General features: G+C 46.8%; 1 protein-coding gene across 8 annotated transcripts in view; it reads right to left on the bottom strand.

The window, feature by feature from the left end:
- Nucleotides 1-685: 685 nt before the first annotated feature.
- Nucleotides 686-23,145, bottom strand: part of CUNH2orf92 (chromosome unknown C2orf92 homolog) — a 43,249-nt gene continuing 20,789 nt past the window's right edge. For 3 of the 8 annotated variants that reach the window (XM_033238917.1, XM_033238919.1, XM_033238918.1), the window contains 5 exons: nt 18,769-18,867; nt 17,254-17,325; nt 7,224-7,334; nt 5,407-5,557; nt 3,321-3,719 (listed from right to left, as the gene is read on the bottom strand). In XM_033238917.1, the coding sequence (XP_033094808.1) occupies nt 3,587-3,719; nt 5,407-5,557; nt 7,224-7,334; nt 17,254-17,325; nt 18,769-18,867 (566 nt within the window). In that variant the 3' untranslated portion in view covers nt 3,321-3,586. Of the gene's footprint in view, nt 1,857-3,320; nt 3,720-5,406; nt 5,558-7,223; nt 7,335-17,253; nt 17,326-18,768; nt 18,868-23,145 lie in introns of those variants that run through there. The other 5 variants (XM_033238922.1, XM_033238921.1, XM_033238920.1 and 2 more) reach the window with 5 other exon arrangements.

The raw sequence follows: 23,145 nt of genomic DNA, 5'->3' as shown, positions 1-23,145 counted from the left end.
TCTACATAAATGAACTGAAAGCTTCTATGGGCTGGGCGTGGTGGCTCACGCCTGTCATCCGAGCACTTTGGGAGGCTGAGATGGGCAGATCAGTCGAGGTCAGAAGTTCTAGACTACCCTGGCCAACATGGTGAAACTCCATCTCTACTAAAAATACAAAAATTAGCTGGGTGTGATGGCAGGCGCCTATAATCCCAGCTACTCAGGAGGCTGAGACAGGAGAATCACTTGAACCCGGGAGGCGGAGGTTGCAGTGAGCCAAGATCGCACCACTGCACTCCAGCCTGAGCAACAGAGCAAGACTCTGTCTCAAAAAAAAAAAAAAAACTGGGGGCCGAGGTGGGCAGATCACGACAAGGTCAAGAGATTGGGGCCATCCTGGCCAACATGGTGAAACCCTGTCTCTACTAAAAATACAAAAATTAGCCGGGTGTGGTGGCATGCACCTGTAGTCTCAGCTACTCAGGAGGCCGAGGCAGGAGAATGGCGTGAACCTGGGAGGTGGAGGTCACAGTGAGCCGAGATCACGCCACTGCACTCCAGCCTGGTGACACAGTGAGACTCTGTCAAAAAAAAAGAGAGAAGAAAAGAAGAAAGAAAGAAAAAGAAAGAGAGAGAGAGAGAGAGAAAGAAGGAAGGAAGGAAGGAAGGAAAGAAGGAAGGAAGGAAGGAAGGAAGGAAGGAAGGAAGGAAGGAAGGAAGGAAGGAAGGAAGAAAAACTAACTCCTATGTCTGTCCTGAAAGAAATCCTTATCTCCTGTGGCTGCAGGGCTGAGATTTCTGAAAACCAAACCCAAAACAACTGAATTGCAATGCACCTGAATGCCTAGCCTTGCAGACGGGTCTTGTGTTAAAGTGAGAGAACTGATTGAAAAGGAATGGTATCCTAAAAAACTGGAATGGGGACATATGGGAAGATCCCAGTTGGGGAAGTTGGGGGTATCAAACCCCTAAATTCTGCTGAGTCTTGTTTGCCAGCAGAAGTAGCCCTTCCACCCTGAGGAGGTTAACCCTGATTTTTCTGTAGAACTCTATAATGGCCCCTCCTCTAACAAGACCCCACCAATTCTCCTCAGGACCCACTTCTACCACTCCTCTTTGCTTCTAGACCCATAACTAGACTCAAGTTCCAGCAGGTCCCAAAGAGTGAGGAATAAAGCACCTCATACAACAAAGGTACACCATGCACTGAAAGAACTGCATGATTTTTCTAATGTATACTGACATAAATGTGAGGAATGTGCATGGACATAGATATAAGGATGTGGGGTAATGATGGAAGGAACATGGCATTGTATCAGGCTGCATTTATTGGTATGAGCCCATTGAGCAGAGGTTCTGGGCTCCGTGTTTTAGCTGGAGGGATTAGAAAGGGCTCCTTTTGGTTGGTTAGCTGAAACATGAGTCCAAAGATAACCCACAGTAAATGAAGTTGAACTGCCAGAACTCTATTCTTATACTGAAGAGGAAGGGACCCAAAGGCTTAAGGAATCTGGAATATTAGAGTGGATTTATCAAGTAAGACCTGCTCACCCACCCTGGAAGGGTCCAAACAATACACCTTTTATCATGACTATGAGAAATAAATTGGTGAGGAGGGCTCCAGAGTCCTTGAGAGCTCTGTAGTAATTCCTTTCTGCAGGTCAGAAATGACGATGGGAACAGCTACCATCAAACTGGGATCCCAAAATGCAATGCAGATAGTTGGATCCCAGGACGGTGAGGTCTGAGCGGCCATACTTATTGTCAAAGGCAAGGTGGATATGGTTGCTGTTATGAACAGTGGTGTCAAAATGTTAGCCAGGATAGTCGAACTCACAGGGACCTCTGGCATTGTCTAGTTGATCATGATGTCCCTAGAAAAGAAATAGATAAGCAATCTACTAAATTCTGACTTGATCTGTGCAAGCAGAGTTCCATGTTGTATAATTCGATGTCTAACTTGAATTAGCAAAATAGAGAGTAACAATCCCTCAATTATTTCCCAGACATGAGCTAGGTTATATACCCCAAACCCATTGAACGATGGGGAGGTTGGATCTCCTTGAGGAAGAGCCCTACTACACTGTCAAAAATGTACACTGTTCATTTTTCTCTCAGTCATCCCCAAGGGGACCTGTGGCCACTTACCACGGTGATTGCGCATTGAGGAAAGTCACCCTGGTAAGTGGCCATACGTCTGGCCAATGGAATTCACTTGTAGGAGATCAAAGGGCTCCAAGAGCAGGCGTTCAGGGTGTTCATCGCCCTGATCTCTCCCTGTTGAGTGGTTCCAATGTGTCCAAAGGTTACAGCCTGTCAGAGGCTCTTGAGTTCTCTAGATTTTCGTACCTGCCCCTCCCGTAATGGCATCGGCTCCCTCCTGCTCGCTCCAGGTGCCTCGCCACTCTTCATCAGTTTCCCTTAACCCTGATCACAGCTTTATAAATAACCCCACTTCAGCCAGGTGCAGTGGCTCACGCCTGTAATCCCAGCACTTTGGGAGGCCGAGGCGGGCAGATCACGAGATCAGGAGATCGAGACCATCCTGGCTAACACGGTGAAACCCCATCTCTACTAAAAATACAAAAATTATTGGCTGGGTGCGGTGGCTCAAGCCTGTAATCCCAGCACTTTGGGAGGCCGAGACGGGCAGATCACGAGATCAGGAGATCGAGACCATCCTGGCTAACAGGGTGAAACCCCGTCTCTACTAAAAAAAAATACAAAAAACTAGCCGGGCGAGGTGGCGGGCGGCTGTAGTCCCAGCTACTGGGGAGGCTGAGGCAGGAGAATGGCGTGAACCCAGGAGGCGGAGCTTGCAGTGAGCTGAGATCCGGCCACTGCACTCCAGCCTGGGTGACAGAGCCAGACTCCGTCTCAAAAAAAAAATAAAAAATAAAAAATTATCTAGGCATGGTGACACGTAGCTGTCACCCCAACTACTCAGGAGGCTGAGGCAGGAGAACCACTGGAACCCAGAGGCAAAGGTTGCAGATCGCACCACTGCACTCCAGCGTGGGTGACAGAGCAAGACTCCAACTCAATAAATAAATAAATAACCCCACTTCATGACACTCTCAATTACCCCATTTCTTCTTCCCGGTCATGCAAGCAGGAAATCACCTCGTGGGGAGCTTCCACAATTCTTAGCAGTTTCTTTGTAGATACAAAACTTTCTGTACCCCCACCTACCATAAAAGCTGTTTAGTGTGGTTGTGTTCACACCCTGGACTGTGATCTTGCTCGGACAGAATGCATGTCTGGGTCACTCTTAGTTTCCTCATTGTATTTTGATATTGTCAGCATGTGAGGTGGTCTATTAATATCTGTTCCATGAATGACTGAATAAATGAATCAATGCTTTATTAAATGATAAGTCCATAGTCTGTTGGGTTCGCCGATGCCGGCCATCGGTGCCATGTTGCCACAGGTGTCCTGTGGCAAAGCAGTTTTTCTTGGTCCATTCAAATTGGGACGGGAAGCAGACGTTTTTGTAGAATACACCTCCCCGGGCAGAAATGGAATTGCCTCCCTGTGGTGTGTGGATAGAGAATGACCTTGCATCATGGTTTCAAGTCCTGGTTTGACTGCCCCGCGACCTGGCTTAGACACAGGAGCTGCTCTTCAACTGTTTCTGGTTTTTTGTATATTTTGTGAAATTTTTTTCTTCAGAATTTTGCCACCATGTCTTTCCCTTCATTATAAAAATATTATATGTCGTGTTTGCCGGAGGAGATCTAAAACAAAACAATAAAAACCACAGTGCTCAGCTCAGTGCACAGGAGCTCCTGCCGTCTACTCGCTGGGCAGTGGTGGAGGCTGACGCTTCCCAGGGTGAGGATTCTGCTTCCCATCAGTAAGGTTTGTCATCTGTGAAATTCTTTTTGCCTCTGGGCAGCACAGAGCCTCTGGGAGACTCTCTTCCCCCCAGTTTCTCTTAACTAACTCAGGCCATCCACAGCTTTGACTGGTCCCTATGGGATGGGGCCACAGTTCTAACCACTTCTGCTGGCATCTCAAGGGGCATGGAGGGAAAATGGCAGGTCCAATGGATGAGCCTTGGTAGGAAGAGGATGCTGGAGGTGGGGGTGGGGGAGGTGGCCTGAATGGGTCACCAGTCCCAGGAACCTTGGCATGGAGGGAAAGCAATGCCACTCTTATGGGAAAATTCAAGCACTGCTACCTCTGGAGTCAGAGGGTGGGTAGCGGTGGGGACAGACACTTCCCCTCATCACACGCCTCCACCCCATTGCTCTAGGGGCAAGCTGAGCGTTCAGCCCGGTGTCGGGCAGGACCTGAGGGACTGTGGGGAGCTGCTCTTCCTTCTGCGGTCAGGAATACGTGTCCCCGGGGATGCAGCAAGGAGCACATAATCTCATTTTTTATTTTTTTTTATTTATTTTTTTTTTTTTGAGACGGAGTCTCGCAGTCGCCCAGGCTGGAGTGCAGTGGCCGGATCTCAGCTCACTGCAAGCTCCGCCTCCCGGGTTTACGCCATTCTCCTGCCTCAGCCTCCCGAGTAGCTGGGACTACAGGCGCCCGCCAACTCGCCCGGCTAGTTTTTTCTATTTTTTAGTAGAGACGGGGTTTCGCCGTGTTAGCCAGGATGGTCTCGATCTCCTGACCTCGCGATCCACCCGTCTCGGCCTCCCAAAGTGCTGGGATTACAGGCTTGAGCCACCGCGCCCGGCCAAGGAGCACATAATCTCAAAATGCAGCTATGTGTACACATCACCATGCAAACCATTTGCTTTCTAGTGCCTGCTCATGGTGAGTGCCTCTGTGCCTGAGCCCCCTCATCTAGAGGCCTAACCAATTTATTTAACAACTGGTGTAGACAGGCACTGACCAGTCAAAATGACCACCACTGAAGCAGAGCCTTGGAGGGCCACGGCTGTGCCAGGCACTAACCCTACATTTGCAGGAGCACGGAGAAGATCAGGAGGTCAGTGGGAAGCTCAGGGAAGGCTTTCAGTATTCTAACAAGCAGGGCAGCTGTGTCAGTGGGAATGAGCTGCATATCAGCCCTGCTCTCACTCTCCTTCGTGGCTTCAGCCCTCCTCACCCCCTTAGCTTTGTGGTTTTTCCTTTCTTTTGTAAATCCATATTTCTATTTACCAATCTTTCAGCCAGAGCCCTCAATATGGGGACAGGTCTGGCCTAACTGCAGTGGCCTTGAGAGGCAACCCTGGCCCACCCAGGGATCCCCAAACCCAGCTGTGCATCAGAATCACCCAGGCTGTGCCTAAAACCCACGGCCCAGGTCCTGTGTGCTTTGACAGAGCAGGCCAGGGGATGCTGAAGCACAACCAGGCTTGCAGCTTCTGCCCTCCTCCTAAACCGGATCAGCAGGAAGCCCTGGGGGCAGCGTGAGTTCAAACACCCGCAGGTTCTTGGAAAGAAGGCCATGCCAGCACTACTCACGATGGCTGTTTCTTCCTGATGTATGAAGCCAAACCAAGCAGCAACAGCACGGTGGCCATGAGGATGACCACCCCTGAGATGGCGGCGATGATGGTGTTCCTCTGCAGGAAATGCAGAAGCTGCCTGCAGGGCATAGTCCTAAAGTGAGCATCTAAACGAGAAGACACAGTGTGGAGTGAACAGAGATCCCCGCTGGGCCACCCACCACCAGGACTAAACCTGCAAGGGACCCCTGTTCATTCCATTCCTAACAGAATAAAAACCTTGGCATCTTAGCCACTGGTTCCAGAAGTCCTCTTGGGAAGGAACTGGCTGTTGGGGAAATGCATTCATCTGCTATTTGGCGATAAGACGAGATGCTTTTGGGAGGTGGGGATGAGACACTGAGGGTATGGGCTGGCACGCAACAAAGCAACCAGAAATAAAGTTCCACAGACCAGTTTGTAAGAGGTAAAGAGAAGAACAGAGGAGAGCTCAGGTGGGTGAGAGGAGGCGGGGGCACTAGAGGAGGTTGAGAAATCCTACTGCAAAGGCTTTTAAGAACAATGGAGGCAAATACTCCGTTTGCAGCTTTTCACAGGCAGTAATATAACCTCTTCTCTGCTGCCCCTCCTCTGCCCCCGGCCTCAGGAACTGCTACTGCATACACAGTCAGCCTCGTGGGTGTAGGTTTGGGGGATTTCACGTCTGCACCAGCACGGGGCAAACACAACGCCACAGATGATCCTGAACTCCTGGGCTCCTCTGAGGACTTACAGAAACTGTGAGAGTGGATGGGAATACCGCTGAGCACAGGCTGGTCTTAGCTAAATCTCAAAGGAAGGAGATCTCAGCCGACATCAGCGTCTCCTAGAGCTTCCCCATTTATAATGTGACCATAAAAGAAAAAGACATCAGGGAAATCGAGCATGGAGGTAGGATCCCAGGTATCAGCTGGTTTCGTGTGGAGAGCTGTGCAGGGCAGCCGGTGATGTAGACAGGGGAGTGCTGAGCAAGGGTCTTCTTGGTGATGGGGAGAAAACAGGTCATGTCCCGCCTCCCACCTTCAGCTGTGCTATGCCAAGAGGCAGCGTGTCCAGCAGCTCTAAGGCTATGCGGCAATAATTCGGCATTTAATTTCTAAGCATTAAGAAGTGACAACCAGGTATCATTTTGACAGGGAGTGGCAGTGTGGAGAGGGGTACTGTGCTTGGTACCAGCATGGGTGAGTTTCTGCCCACTCTAAACAGGTCTGGGCTCAGGGATGAGCAAGGGTGAAGCCCTGGCTGTGCAGAAACAATATAAAAGTTGCATCTTTTGGGAAGAGTGGTGAAATTCCTGGAGTTGGGTTTTGTTTGTTTGTTGTTTTTCAGATGGAGTCTCGCTCTTATTGCCCAGGCTGGAGTGCAATGGTGCGATCTCAGCTCACTGCAGCCTCCACCTCCTGGGTTCAAGTGATTCTTGAACTGCCTCGGCCTCCCGAGTAGCTGGGATTACAGGCACCTGCCACCATGCCCAGCTAATTTTTTCTTTTGTATTTTTAGTAGAGACGGGGTTTTACCATGTTGGCCAGGGTAGTCTCGAACTCCTGGCCTCAGGTGATCCGCCTACCTTGACCTCCCAAAGTGCTGGGATTACAGGCGTGAGCCACCATGCCCAGCCTCTGGAGTGGGTTTAATTCATAAATTTTAACTGCAGATTGAATTCACTGCAGATTTATTTCACTTTTGCGGGTGAACTAAAGGTGTCAGTTAAAATACCATGAAAGGCAAAAAGACACATTCAGAAGTTGTCTGTATTTAAGCATCATACTTGGTTTATACCATATAGATTCCCACCTGGTTTAGCTGCTCCTTGCAGTGTTTCTTTATCTACAGTAGTTAACTGCTCTCTTAAATACTTGTCGAACAGAGAGGATTCTTTAAACCTCTTCTCCTCTGAAAGGTGATCTACAAAAGATAAAGTGTGTTCATCTACAAAAGATAAAATGTGTTCATCTACAAACAACCATGGCCTGTGATTAGTCCAGCATTTATGATAAAAGTAGCTTATTCTAGACTCAAAGTGAGGAGTTAGGGAAGATGTGGAGGAAAAGTCTAAATAAAGCCTACATTACCTCAGTGTTTTTGGTTTTTTTTTGTTTCTGTTTACTTTTTAAAATATCTAACAAACTCCTGGGCAACCCACCCACAGCTGAGGCAGCATTTCTTACACTGAAGTGTGCATCTGAATCACAATGGGAGGTCTTATGAAAACACAAATTCCCAGGCCCCACCCCAGAGTTTCTGATTCCGTAGGTCTGGGGTAGGCCTGGGAATGTGCATGTCTCACAGATCCTGAAAGATGCTGCTTCTGTGGGTAAAGGACCACGCTTAGAGGACCCAATTGAGAACCTCTCTAAGCCCCAACCTACTTCTCCACTTGCATAAAATAGAGATAATAAGACCTACCTCACAGATTGTATAATGTTCATGAAAATAATTTTGAAACCACAAAGTACTATAAAAATTTTCTTGAGTTGCAAGGAAAAGATAGGAAAATTAACCACACTGAAATATTCAGGTATTGGTAGATGGATTGCAGAATAGTTAATAGAAAGAAGACAGTCAAAAATGAGAAATATGGCGGGGCGCGGTGGCTCAAGCCTGTAATCCCAGTACTTTGGGAGGCTGAGGCAGGCGGATCACGAGGTCAGGAGATCGAGACCATCCTGGCTAACACAGTGAAACCCTGTCTCTACTAAAAATACAAAAAAATTAGCCAGGCGTGGTGGCGGGCGCCTGTAGTCCCAGCTACTCCGGAGGCTGAGGCAAGAGAATGGCATGAACCTGGGAGGCAGAGCTTGCTGTGAGCGGAGATCGCGCCACTGCATTCGAGCCTGGAGGACGGAGCAAGACTCCGTCTCAAAAAAAAAAAAAAAGAAAAAAAAAAAAAAGAAAATGAGAAATATTTGCATCCTAGCTTTGCCCTTTGGTGCCTGACTCATTGGCATATGGGACCTGTCAAAGGGTCTGAGTTTAGCTTGGAGAAAATTGGGAGGCCAGCATGGCCTGCCTGTCTTTGCCAGATGCAGGATGGCCTGGGAAGAGGCTGAGAGATGTTTCGAGAAGCTCTGGGGAACAAACTAGAACCAAGGGGTAGGTGCTCCAGGGAAATCTGTTTGGACTGTTTAGCGGTTAGAAAGTGAGCTATCAAAGACAGAATGCAAAAGGATGAGAAGTAATGAATCTCACACCCTAGAAGACTTCAAAGCAGGCTGGAGCCCCCAGCCCCAGATGGGAGACCTCCAAGGGCTGGAAGGGGGGCAGGGCAGCTTTGGATGAGTTTGGTAAATCTTCCTTGGCCTCGTTCACAGACAGATAGAGAATTGTCGCAATAAGAGTTTGCGGCCAGCCTGGGGAACACAGCAAGACCTCATGTCCACTAAAAACTAAAAAAATAAAAAAATTAGCCAGGCATGGTGGCACACACCTGTAGTCCCTGCTACTAGAAAGGCTGAGGTAGGCAGATGGCTTGAACTGGGGAGATCAAGGCTGCAGAGAGCTATAATCACACCACTACACTCCAGCCCAGATAACAGAGCGGGACCCTGTCTCAAAAGAATAATAAAATTAAACAAAGTAATAAAATAAAATAACAGAAAATTATCACAATATGATTAAGACTATCATGTGGGTGTCTGACAACAGTCTCATGAAGTTCTAGTTATTCCTGAAAAAAAGAGAGAAATGTGTTCCTTCTTCAACTTGGCTTAGAAAAGAGAGAAAACGGGAGGCTGAGGCAGGAGAATGGCGTAAACCCGGGAGGCGGAGCTTGCAGTGAGCTGAGATCTGGCCACTGCACTCCAGTCCGGCGACAGAGCGAGACTCCGCCTCCAAAAAAAAAAAAAAAAAAAAGAAAAGAAAGAAAACTCCCACTTTAATAAGACTGATAATTAACTTGACTTTTGAAATGCAACATGTCAAATCGGAATCCGGAGATTAACAGCCGCAGACAGAAAGCCCTGGCGAGCATAGAGTTATCCACTAGGGAGCGCGCTCAGCTTGCTCTTCCACAGAGCTGTAGCAATGGTAGACCTGACACGGGAACACATTTTCACTCTTTCTCTACCAGAGGCAAAAGACGACAGAATTAAGAGCCACTGCCTATTCTTATCATCAGTATGGATGAAGTTTTCATTTACCTAAGGTTCTGTGAAGAGTCTGAAGGCGTCTTTTACTTTTGATGTTTGATCAATTGTTGGATTATTTTTTTGTGGGAAAAAACAAGCACAATTATCAAATTTTTAACCAACACAGTTTCATTTCCAGACTTCTTTTCAACTTTACAACTATTAACTATGACAGGAGCAGCCGCCCATTACAAGAGCAGTTCTCCCATCCTTCCATGCTGTAGGCTCAACCCAAGCTGCCAATCAAGCATGTGCTGGGCTTGGTGAAAACCTTCTTAAAGGAGTGCAGAACCAAGAAACTTTGACTTTGTGCTCAAGGAAAAGTTGAAGTCTTACATCTTCATAATTCTCTGTTTTGGAGACTCTAACACTGACGTGAGCCTTTGGTTACAGGTTAACAGAACGTTATTGCTAGGACTGATGCTACATTCCATTCAGTGGACATACGATCATCGATAGCTACAGCTGCTGTCCACAGACCTGGGCACACCTTTTACAAGACACTTCACTTCTCAGAATAGTCATTTCCCCACTCCTCCTCCTATCAAGATATTTTTGACCATTTTTTTTTTTTTTTTTTTCTGAGACGGAGTCTCACTCTGTCCCCCAGGCTAGAGTGCAGTGGCACCATCTTGGCTCACCGCAACCTCTGCCTCCCAGGTTCAAGCGATTTTCCTAACTCAGCCTCCCGAGTAGCTGCAATTACAGGGATACACCACCACGCCCAGCTAATATTTGTATTTTTAGTAGAGATGAGGTTTCACCATGTTGGTCAGGCTGATCTCGAACTCCTGACCTCAGTTGATCCACCTGCCTCGGCCTCTGAAAGTGCTGGGATTACAGGCGTGAGCCACCGCACCCAGCCTTTTTTCCTTTTTCTTTTCTTTTCTTTCTTTTTTTTGAATGGTCACTGCTGCCAAGGAGGAGGTGCAGACAGTGTGGTCTGGAATTTACTGTCCCTGCGGAGTAGCCTGAGAGCAGCTCCCACCCTCTGAAGATGGATCTGATCAGCCCTCTCAGCTGGCAGACATGAGCTTTGTCACTGCCTACGGGTTTTTCTCAGCCCTCTTCTTCCCTCACTCTTCCTACTTGGAAAAACCCTATTAAGGAGATCAGCCTCTTGTTCTCCCAGAACTCCGTGCAAATACAACGTAAGCACTTTTTAAAGACCTTCAGTGTTAGCATGTTTATATCTAACAGATATTTATTGATTCGATTGACTCTCCTAAGAGCTGTGATGAGCTCTTGGAGGACAAGAATGCCTCATTGAGTTCTCTAGCTTCTGGCACAGTACCTCCCACTGGGTAGGAGAGATCAGCAGTTAGGTCTTGAGTGAGAGAATGAATCTGGAAGAATCTTGACTGTAATCTCATGAGGGACTCTGAGCCAGAACCACCCTGCTAAACCTCTCTTGCTAGCCAAGACTGCCGGGCATGGTGGTGTGCGCCTGTAGTCCCAGTTACTCGGGAGGCTGAGACAGGAGAATCACTTGAACTTGGGAGGCAGAGGTTGCAATGAGCCGAGATTGTGCCACTGCATTGCAGCCTGGATGACACAGTGAGACTCCATCTCAAAAAAAAAGAAAAGAAAAGAAAAGAAATGTTGTCCTGTCTCCTCCTGAAGGAAAAATAAAGATTTGAAAGTAAAATTATAGGTGGCCGGGCGCGGTGGCTCAAGCCTGTAATCCCAGCACTTTGGGAGCCCGAGACGGGCGGATCACGAGGTCAGGAGATCAAGACTATCCTGGCTAACACGGTGAAACCCTGTCTCTACTAAAAAATACAAAAAAACTAGCCGGGTGAGGTGGCGGGCGCCTGTAGTCCCAGCTACTCGGGAGGCTGAGGCAGGAGAACGGCGTAAACCCAGGAGGTGGAGCTTGCAGTGAGCTGAGCTCCGGCCACTGCACTCCAGCCTGGGCAACAGAGCGAGACTCCGTCTCAAAAAATAAATAAATAAATAAATAAAAAGAAAGTAAAATTATGTGAAAGCAATTGACTGAAGAAACAGTTTTAGAAATCAAAAGATCAAGCTAGATAGTAGGCTTTCTATTCCTCAAGCATATCATTTAATTTTACTTGAACAATGATTATTCAGGGGTGAAAGTAAATTATTCAGGGGCATTTTCTTATTCAAGGGTGAAGGTACATTATTCAGGGGCAGAAGTATCTTGGCACTGTAATATACATACCTGGGCAGACCACACCTAACATTTGCAAAACCAGCACAATAATTTCAATAGGTTAACAAATGGTACTAGGAAAACAGGATAGCCACATGTGAAATAATAAAGTTAGATCCTTATCCAACACCATAAACAAAAATTAACTCACAGTGGACCAAAGACCTAAAAGTAGTGCCTAAAACTATAAAAACTTTTAGAGGAAAACATAGGGCAGAAACTTCATGACATTGGATTTGGAAATTATTTCTTGGGTTTGATACCAAAGGCACAGGCCACCAAAGAAAAAATAGACAAATTGGACTTTATGCAAATTTTAAGATTTTGTGCATCAAAAGACAGCGTCAACAGAATAAAAAGGTACTGCACCCAGAATGGGAGAAAACATTTGCAAATTGTTTATGTGGTAAGGGAATGATACCCAGACTACAGAGAGAACTCCTGACACCCAACAAAACACAAAAATACAAACAACTGATTCAAAAATAGGCAAAGAACTTGAATAGACATTTTTCCAAAGAAGATATACAAATGGCAAATAGAACTTCAAAAGGTGCTCAACATCGCTAATCATTAGGGAACTGCAAATCAAAACTACAATGAAATACTGCCTCACATCCATTAGGATGGCTACTATCAAAAAAAAACAGAAAACAGGCTGGTGTGGCCACTCACGCCTGTAATCCTAGCACTTTGGGAAGCCAAGGCAGGTGGAATATCTGAGGTTGGGAGTTCAAGACCAGCCTGGCCAACATGGTGGAATCCCATCTCTACTAAAAAATATAAAAAATTAGCCGGGTGCAGTGGCACGCACCTGTAGTTCCAGCCACTTGGGAGGCTTGGGAGGCTGAAGCAGGAGAATCGCTTGAAACTGGGAGGCTGCAGTGAACTGAGATCAATTGTGCCACTGTATTCTAGCCCGGGCTACAGAGTGAGACTTTTGTCTCAAAAAGACAAACAAAAAGAAAATAACACGTGTTGGCAAGGATGTGGAGAAACTGAAACCCTTGTGTGCTGTTGGTAGGAATGTAAAATGGTACTGCCATGATGGGAAACAGTATGGCAGTTCCTCAGAAAATTAAAACCAAACTCACCATATCATCCAGCAATTTCACTTCTCAGTATGTACCCAAAATAACTGAAAGCAAGGTCTCAAAGAATTATTTGTACATCCATGTTCATAACAGGATTATTCACAAGGCTAAAATATGGAAGCAACCCAAATGTCCATCAAGCGATAAGTGAGTAAACAAAACATGGTAGAGACATACAATGGAATATTACTCAGCTTCAAAAAGAAATAACATTCTGAAATATGCCACAACATGGATGAACCTTGAGGACATTACGCAAAATGAAATGTCAGTAACAAAAAGACAAATACTGTATGACTGCACTTACGTGAGATAGTTAGAGTAGTCAAAATCAACAGAAAGTAGAGCGGTGGTTGCCAGGGGATGCAGAGATGGGGAATGGATGGTTATTATTTAGTGCGTACAGAGTTTTGGTTTTATAAGATGAAAAGAGTTCTGGAGATGAATGCTGGTGATGGTTGTACAAAATTATGAATGCATTTAATACCACTGAACTGTGCCCTTAAAAATGGTTAAGATGGGCTGGGCGCGGTGGCTCAAGCCTGTAATCCCAGCACTTTGGGAGGCCGAGGCGGGTGGATCACAAGGTCAGGAGATGGAGACCATCTTAGCTAACATGGTGAAACCCCGTCTCTACTAAAAATACAAAAAACTAGCCGGGCATGGTGGCAGGCGCCTGTAGTCCCAGCTACTCAGAGGCTGAGGCGGGAGAATGGCATGAACCTGGGAGGCGGAGCTTGCAGTGAGCCGAGATCACGCCACTGCACTCCAGCCTGGGCGACACAGCCAGACTCCGTCTCAAAAAAAAAAAAAAAAGGTTAAGATGGTAAAATTTCATATTATGTGTATTCTATAATAATTTTTAAAAATTGAAAAAGAATACAAATGGAGAAACACCTACCATATGCATCAATAATTAAAAGTTGGCTGGGCGCGGTGGCTCAAGCCTGTAATCCTAGCACTTTGAGAGACCAAGATGGGCAGATCACGAGGTCAGGAGATCAAGACCATCCTGGCTAACACGGTGAAACCCCATCTCTACTAAAAAAATACAAAAAACTAGCCAGGCGAGGTGATGGGCGCCTGTAGTCCCAGCTACTCAGAAGGCTGAGGCAGGAGAATGGTGTGAACCCGGGAGGCAGAGCTTGCAGTGAGCTGAGATCCGGCCACTGCACTCCAGCCTGGGCGACAGAGCAAGACTCCATCTCAAATAATAATAATAATAATAATTAAAATTTATAAATCATGGCTCAGTCTACATATCTATACAAGGACCTGCTGCTTTCTTGGTGGCTAAAGGAACCCCAAGGCTCCCTCCCAGTCCCCTGCCAGTCTGAGTGACAACACAGATGTGCTGAAGCAGGGGAAAAAGCTGGGCCCAAGCCCAAGATTCCTGAGCAGTGACTGGACTCTCCAAGCCTCACCATGACCAAGTAGAATTTATTCTAGGAATGCAAGGTTGGTTTGACATTAGGAAATTCATTATTATCATATATATAATCTTAATAGACTTAAGGAAAAGAATCATATGATTAGTTCCAAAAATTCAACACCCACCTATTCCTGATTTTTCAAATACTCAAGCAAATATGTGATAACAAATGTTAGTAAGGATGTGAAGAAATGGGAACTCTTGTAAATACTGGTGGGAATGTAAAACAGTGCAGCTGCTATGGAAACAATATGGAGGTTCCTCAAAAAATTAAAGATAGATTTACCATATGACCCCACAATCCCACTTCTGGATACATATCCTAAAGAATTGAAAACAGGATCTTGGAGATATTTGCATACCCATATTCATTGCAGCGTTATTTACAATAACCAAGACATGAGAGCAACCCAAGTGTCCAACAACAGATAAATGGATAAAGAAAATATGGTATATACATACAGTTGAATATTATTCAGCCTTAAAAAGAAAGGAAATTCTGTCATATGCTACAACATGGATTAACCTTGAGGACATTATACTATGTGAACTAAACCAATCACAAAAAGACAAATACTGTATGATTCAACTTACATGAGATATCTAAAGTAACTCATAGAAACAGAAAAAATTACCCAAAAGTATTTTTTGGACAGACACATTATCATTTTCAGTATAAATATATGTGTGCATATATATTTACATGTATGTGTGTAGATGGAAGGATAGATATACAGATAGATAATCTCTTATTCATATTAGTCCTATAACCAGACTCTTAATCAGGAAACTCAAGAGGCATTTTCTCTAACAGCAAGAACAAAGCAGGATGCCCACTGTATCTCTAGCAACCACTCAAGATTAACCTAGATGTATAAGCGATGCAATTAAATATGATAAATAAATCAGGTAGAGGCATAACAATAGGTAAAGATGTAAAACTGGCTGGGCATGGTGGCTCATACCTGTAATCCTAGCACTTTGGGAGGCCAAGGAGGGCAGATCACCTGAGGTCAGGAGTTGGAGGCCAGCCTGGCCAACACGGTGAAACCCTGTCTCTAATAAAAATTCAAAAATTAGCTGGGCATGGTGGCACGTGCTTGTAGTCCCAGCTACTCGGGAGGCTGAGGCAGGAGGATCGCTTGAACCCAGGAGGCGGAGGTTGCAGTCAGCTGAGATCATGCCACTATACTCCAGCCTGGGCAACAGAGTGAGACTCCATCTCAAAAAAAAAAAAAAAAGAAGTAAAACTATCTATATAACAGTATATGTTGAATTGAATAAGGCGATAGGACATAAAATTCATATACAAAAAGCAAGCCTTCCTATTCCCAAACATTAAGTAGGTAGAAGGTATAATAATAGAGAAACCCCTCTCTTACAATAGCAACATAGAAAATTAAGTGACTTAGGAATAAACTTAAGAAGATACATGTAAAAATCTACATAAGGAAAACTTTAACACGCACTGAAAATAAACTTGAAGAACTGGAAAGGCATTCTCATTTCTAGCATAGGATGACCTAACATCTGTTTTCCCAAAGTGAATAGTGTAGTATAAATTTGATGCAATGCCAATCAGAATACCAAAAGCCTTTGGATGAAGTTACACAAGTTGATGCTAAAGTTCACATGGAAAAACAAACGTGCAAAAATAGCCAGGAAGACAATGAAAAAACAAAAACTGCAAAAGGGGAACTAGTCCGACAAGACATGAAAACATACTGTTTTCAGGCGCGGTGGCTCACGCTTGTAATCCCAGCACGGAGTTTTGCTTTTGTTACCCAGGCTGGAGTGCAGTGCTGCGATCTCAGCTCCCCGCAACCTGGGCCTCCCAGGTTCAAGCGATTGTCCTGCCTCAGCCTCCCGAGTAGCTGGTCTCGAACTCCTAACTTCAGGGGAGCCACATCGCCCGGCCAGGAATAAGGATTTTTTAATCAGCTCTTCCCATTCCCTAGCCCCTACCTCTGGCTGATGCACGGTGTGGCCCGGGAACCCCTGGCCAGGTTCATAATCCTGCACCCAGGAAAGACCACGTATTTCCCAGCTCGGACAGTGACCTATTTGGCCTGTTTTTTTTCTTTTAAATCTTTTAAGTCTTTCTAGGGGAGAAATGCTTCATGGATTCTAGCTGCTCATCCTGTCTTCGGAGCCGGTCTCCCTCCAGCATGATCAGATCGCTCAGATGAGCCTCTGCTCCTGGCTGGAGGCAGCGCTTTCCCACACTCCTGAGGAGGAGGGAGGATACCTCTGGGGCAGCACCTCAGGAATGTGCTCAGCCCCTGCCCAGCCCCACCACCCCAGCGGGGAAAGGACCTGCCCAGGTCAGTTTGGGAGGAGGCACCAGCTGTCTGTGGCCTGCTCTCTCTCCCTCCTGGCTAGCATCTGTCTGCCTGCAGAGAATAAACATTCTGATCTGCTCCTCCATGCTGTACATATCACAGAAGCAGACTCGCATGGGGGGGATTTGGGGAAACCATGGGTATCCAAAACCTTACCAGTGATTGGGGAACTCTTCCTAATTCAGGGTGAAGCACCCATGTTGTGCAGCCAAGTACAGGTGTTTCTCTACAAGAGAGTCTGAGCACCATCTGCCGGACCCTCAGCTCTGAACTCAGGTCAGGTAAGAGGAAAAAGAGGGTCCGGGCGCGGTGGCTCAAGCCTGTAATCCCAGCACCTTGGGAGGCCAGGCGGGCGGGTCACGAGGTCAGGAGATCCACACCATCCTGGCGAACACGGTGAAAACCTGTCTCTACTAAAAAATACAAAAAACTAGCCAGGCGTGGTGGCGGGCGCCCATAGTCACAGCTACTTGGAAGGCTGAGGCAGGAGAATGGCGTGAACCTGGGAGGCAAAGCTTGCGGTGAGCCGAGATTGTGCCGCTGCACTTCAGCCTGGGTGATAGAGTCAGACTCCATCGAAAAAAAAAGGTTGGGGACGAACAACGATGACTTATCAACCCTCAATTCCAATTTTACGCATTTGCATTTACCTTTATCGGGAATTCTGTCCACACTGCCAAGGAAATATTCTGGTTCAGGAGAATTCCAAGCAACACTGGTTGCTTTGATAAGACACATGAAAAAAAAAGAAGAAGAAAAAGGGTCTTCATCAGTACATATTTGCAAGCACTGTGGGCCCATATTTTGTATTCCCCCTTTTTTTTTGAGGCGGAGTCTTGCTCTGTCGCCCAGGCTGGAGTGCAGCGGCCGGATCTCAGCTCACTGCAAGCTCCGCTTCCCGGGTTTACGCCATTCTCCTGCCTCAGCCTCCCAAGTAGCTGGGACTACAGGCGCCCGCCACTGCACCTGGCTAGTTTTTTGTATTTTTTAGTAGAGACGGGGTTTCACCATATTAGCCAGTATGGTTTTTTTTTTTTTTTTTTTTGTCTTTTGAGACAGAGTCTCGCTGTCACCCAGGCTGGAGTGCAGTGGCACAACTCCGCCTCCTGGGTCCAAGTGATTCTCATGTCTCAGCCTCCCAAGTAGCTGGGTCTACAGGCATGCGCCACCATGCCCAGTTAATTTTTTGTATTTTTAGTGGAGACAGGGTTTCGCCATGTTGGTCAGGCTGGTCTCGAACTCCTGACCTCAAGTGATCCGCCCACCTCGGCCTCCCAAAGTGCTGGGATTACAGGCGTGAGCCACCGCGCCTGGCCTTGTTTTCCATTTCTAAGTTGAAATGCTAAACTAGAACTCAACTTGTATGATGAGCAAATGTGTTTGAAAGTGAATGCCTTGATGTAGAGAGCGGGGCTGCCTCACTGCCGACTGCAGAGGTGTCCAGGCAGTTGTCCTGGACTACCCTCAGGGAGACTACCCTCAGGAATTGGGGTGCAAACATCTGTCTGCAGAACACCAACACAGTGCCCATTCCCCCTCCCTGCCTGGGGCACTTGCACCCACAGCTGGCAATTTCCAGTACACTATTCTATCATTATTATTGTGAGCAGATACCTACCTTAATTCCCAACGTGCTAAATGTTTCCCCTAATATGAAGCTGCTTTTTGGGAAAGAGTGTGTTCTTCACATGTGTCATTCCTCTGGGTGTGCCTAAGGTAAGTCCTTTTTTGGTCTTGTTTTATCATCTACTGAATGTGGTATTAATGACTGCACTAACCCTCTCAAACCACATTGTGCACTTAGGTTTCATGTGTTGGGTTGAAAGTTATGATGCTGCTAGGGGCTCCTGTTGTCGGGAACGGGGAACCCTGCTTGCAGATCAGGTTTCTGTCCTCTGAATGCCTGCAGGGTGGCAGAACCTGCCTAACACTGCACATCAAGAATCACCCCAAAATACAGGGATATTCACGCTTCGGAGCACAGACTCCACAGCGGGGGGAAAGTGATAGAGAGGATTTCAGACAATTGTTTCCTTCCTATCTCTATTTGGCTTTGCCCCACCAGCAGTTGGTTTAGAGACTGCGAGGGTGATAATAGCACGTTGAAGACAACACATAGGCCTACAGAAATGCGTGCACTTACTGTGTTCACGGCATACACTTGCCTTTTCTCATGTCTGTCTTTGTAATGGATCTGAATGCTGTTGTTTCACTAAACGACGGGTCATACGGAATCTTGGGAAACACCTGCAGTAGAATTTCATCTCCAGTGAAGCAAACAAAGGCACGTTAATGGCAGCCATGCAGGATTGATATCTTTTGCTCTGTAAGTACCTAAAGCAGTCTATGAATATAGTGACTCCATGACGCGAACTCCATGGATATGGGACGTTATTCCCTAAAATGCCTTGTCTTGGGAAGGAAAACTCCAATTACCGAAATCATTTCCGGAAAATTGTGATTGTCTGAGACATCCTGGGCAGTAAACACTGCCCGCTATAGATATATGGCCCCAGATCTCCCGATACTTAGTGCCCTAATAATTCTTCTTGTTTTTGTTGTCACTCTGATGCACCTTTGAGGCTGTTCGCAAGATGACTCTTAAAAATAGGGTAAAATTTGTGGGGGCACAGATGAATCAGAACAGATTCTATGAGCTCGGAAAGCTCTTTGTTTATAAAAGTGTTGCTGATTCATGAGGGTTACATTTTTGAAATATATTAAGTTCTCCTTCCCTTTTAAGTTCTCAGGCTTGGCTTCCCTGGGAAGCAGAAGTTTTACCTTCCCCTCTAGGCTGTCCTTGCTAAGTCACAGAAAACAGTCCTCACAAACCCCACTCATCCTGTATTTATTCTCGGTGCATTTCTGGGGCTGCTGGTTCTCAGTGGTTTTTACTCGCTCGACGTAACAGGAGCTCACCACAGAGACACCAGAAAATGAACCATCAGGTCACCAGGACAATGAGGAGCTGCTGTCACCACCCCTCCTTGAGGACCACGGGGACCTACGAGTCCCTGGAAATGCTGCCCAGAGCGAACTGCAGAGTTGAGTTGTGGCCTCCGATGCCAAAGCCCACCTGGCGGGAGCTGGGCTGGTCAGTGGGGTCTTGAGGGGCGATGGGAGCTTTGCAAACCTCCAACTCTTCTCCCATCTTCAGATGCAATCACCCGCCTCCTACACATACGGGGCCGCATTCAGAGACACCGGGGTCACCTGCGAGGCCGAGAACAAGGCTTCTGCCTCCTAGACAGCAGGTGCTAAGGGCACAGCGAGGGGGATGGCAAGTGCTACCCACATCTGCTCATTCATCCCCTCCTGCTCACCTGCCAGGCAAGTGGTCTATGCAGACTGCCCGAGTCCTCTGTGACGGCTCCCATGGGGAGGAGCAAGCCCAGCGCTCCTGATACCCACAGCTGCCAGAACGGAGACCCCTCGGGTGTCGAGAGATCTGCTCCCTTGCAAGCAGGAATGAACAGGCATCGCTCTGTGATCCGAATGCCTCCTAACCCAGGGGGAAGCATCAGTGCCACTCTCCCGGTTGCTCCTTCTCACACCTAAGGCGACCCTCAACCTTCGCTCCCGACGCACAGCCCAGGCACCCTCAGGATAGACTTCACTGGCATTTGCACAGCTTCCTTCAGCAGACAGCTATGGTTCAGAACCCTTTTCTCCGTCTCAGCTCTTTGCTAAAGAGGACTTCCCTGGGCCTTGGCTTTAGCTTTGTTGTGGTGGTGGTGGTGGTGGTAAAATACACCTAACATAAAATTTCCATTCCTACTATTTATTTAGAGACAAAGTCTCGCTGTGTCACCCAAGCTGAACTGCTGTGGTATAATCTTGGCTCACTGAAGCCTTGAACTCTTGGCCTCAAGCGATCCTCCCGCCTCAGCCTCCCGAGTAGCTGAGACTATAGGCATGCGTCACCACACTCGGCTAATTTTTTAAGTTTTTGTAGGAACAGGGTCTCATTATGTTGCCTAGGCTGGTCTGGAACTCCTGGCCTCGAGTGATCCTCCCACCTCAGCCTTGCAAAGTGTTGAAATTACAGGCATGAGCCACAATGCCTGGCCCATTTTCACTCTATTTAAGTGTACAATTTAAGGGCATTCAAAACATTCACAGTTTTGTGTAAACATCACCACTATTTATTTCCAGAACTCCAGGCTGGAATGCAGTAGTGCAATATCAGCTCACTGCAACCTCTGCCTGCTAGGCTCAAATGTCCTCCCACTTCAGTCTCCCAACTAGCTGGAACTACAGGCTCATGCCACCACACCCAGCTAACTTTTTAAAAATTTTTAGTAGAGACGGGGTTTCACCATGTTGGCCAGGCTGGTCTTGAACTTCTAACCTCAAGCAATCCACTTGCCTTGGCCTCCCAAAGTGCTGAGATCGAGGCACTTGGCCTCCAGAACTTTTTTTTTTTTTTTTTGAGACGGAGTATCGCTCAGTCGCCCAGGCTGGGGTGCAATGGCGCGATCTCTACTCAGTGCAAGCTCCACCTCCTGGGTTCATGCCATTCTCCTGCCTCAGCCTCCCGAGTAGCTGGGACTACAGGCACCCGCCACTGTGCCCGGCTAATTTTTGTATTTTTAGTAGAGACGGGATTTCACCGTGTTAGCCAGGATGGTCTCGATCTCCTGACCTCGTGATCCGCCCATCTCAGCCTCCCAAAGTGCTGGGATTACAGCCGTGAGCCACCGTGCCCAGCCCAAAACTTTTAAATCAACTGAAACGGGCAGGCACGGTGGCTCACGCCTGTAATCCCAGCACTTTGGGAGGCTGAGGCAGGCAGAGCATAAAGTCAGGAGTTCAAGACCAGCCTGACCAACATGGTGAAACCCCATCTCTACTAAAAATACAAAAAATTAGCCAGGCATGGTAGCACATGCCTGTAATCCCAGCTACTGAGGAGGCTAAGGCAAGAGAATTGCTTGAGCCAGGGAGGCAGAGGTTGCAGTGAGCCGATATTGCACCATTGCATTCCAGACTGGGTAATAGGGCGAGACTCCATCTCAAAAAAAAAAAAAAAGAAAAAAATCAACTGAAACAGAAACTCTATACCCATTGCTATGGTTTAAATGTGTCCTCAAATTTCATGTGCTGGAAATTTGATTCCCAATGTGATCCTCATGTTAGGAGGTAGGGCCTAGTGGAGGTATTTGGGTCATGGAAATTGTGCCCTCATTAAGAGATTAATATGGTTATCACAGGAATGGGTTAGTTATCACAAGAGTGCATACCATGTAAAAGGACAAGTTCGGCCCTCCCTTGCTCTGTCTTTCACCCTCTATGGCATTTCTGCTTTCTGCCATGGGATGATGATACAGCAAGAAGGTTCTTGCCAGATGATGGCCCCAGTCATCATCTTGGACTTCCCAGCCAGTCTTGGACTTCCCAGCCTTCAGAATTGTGAGCCAATAAATTTCAATTTATTACAAATCACCCAGCCTGTGGTATTCCGTTATAACAGCAAAAAATGGACATGTAGCAGCTACACCATCTTACCTTCCCACCAGCAATGTATGAGGGTTTCAATTTCCTTCATCCTCACCAACATTTGTTATTTTTCTTTAAAAAAAAAAAATAGCCATTCTGACTGGGCATGGTGGCTCACACCTGTAATCCCAGCACTTTGGGAGGCCAAGGTGGGCAGATCACCTGAGGTCAGGAGTTCGTGACCAGCCTGGCCCACATGGCAAAACCCCATCTCTACTAAAAATGCAAAAATTAGCCAGGTTTGGTGGCAGGCACTATAATCGCAGCTACTAGGGAGGCTGAGGCAGGAGAATTGCTTGAACTTGGGAGGTGGAGGTTGCAGTAATCCGAGATCGCACCACTGTACTCCAGCCTGGGTGACAGAGCAAGACTTTGTCTCAAAAAAAGAAAAAAAAGGTTGGACATGGTGGCTCACGCCTGTAATCCCAGCACTTTGGGAGGCCGAGGCGGGTGGATCACGAGGTCAGGAGATCGAGACCACCCAGCTAACACACAGACGGGGTTTCACAGTGAAACCCCGTCTCTACTACAAATACAAAAAATTAGCCAGGCGTGGTGGCAGGCGCCTGTAGTCCCAGCTACTCGGGAGGCTGAGGCAGGAGAATGGCGTGAACTCGGGAGGTGGAGCTTGCAGTGAGCCAAGATCCTGCCACTGCACTCCAGCCTGGGCGACAGAGCGAGACTCCGTCTCAAAAAAAAAAAAAACCAGCCATTCTAAGAAGTGTGAATAGTGGTATTTTGCATTTCCCTAATGACTAATGATGTTGAGCATCTTTTTATGTGTTTATTGGCCATTTGTATATCTTCTTTGGAAAATGGCTATTCAAGTTATTTGCCCATTTTTGGAGTGGGTTGTTTGTTTTGTTGTTGTTAAGTTACAGGAGTTTGCTGTGTCTTCTGGATATTGATCCCTCATCAGATATGTGATTTGCAAACGTTTTCTCTCATTCTGTGGGAGAAATGCCTTTGATATACAACAGTTTCTAATTTTGATGATGTCCAATTTAGCTATTTTTTCTCTTTTTGCCTGCTTTTGGTGTCAA

Source organism: Trachypithecus francoisi, unplaced genomic scaffold (assembly GCF_009764315.1).
Source record: "Trachypithecus francoisi isolate TF-2019V2 unplaced genomic scaffold, Tfra_2.0 Lachesis_group17, whole genome shotgun sequence".
NCBI lineage: Eukaryota > Metazoa > Chordata > Mammalia > Primates > Cercopithecidae > Trachypithecus > Trachypithecus francoisi.
This window is presented reverse-complemented; position numbering and strand designations above follow the sequence as displayed.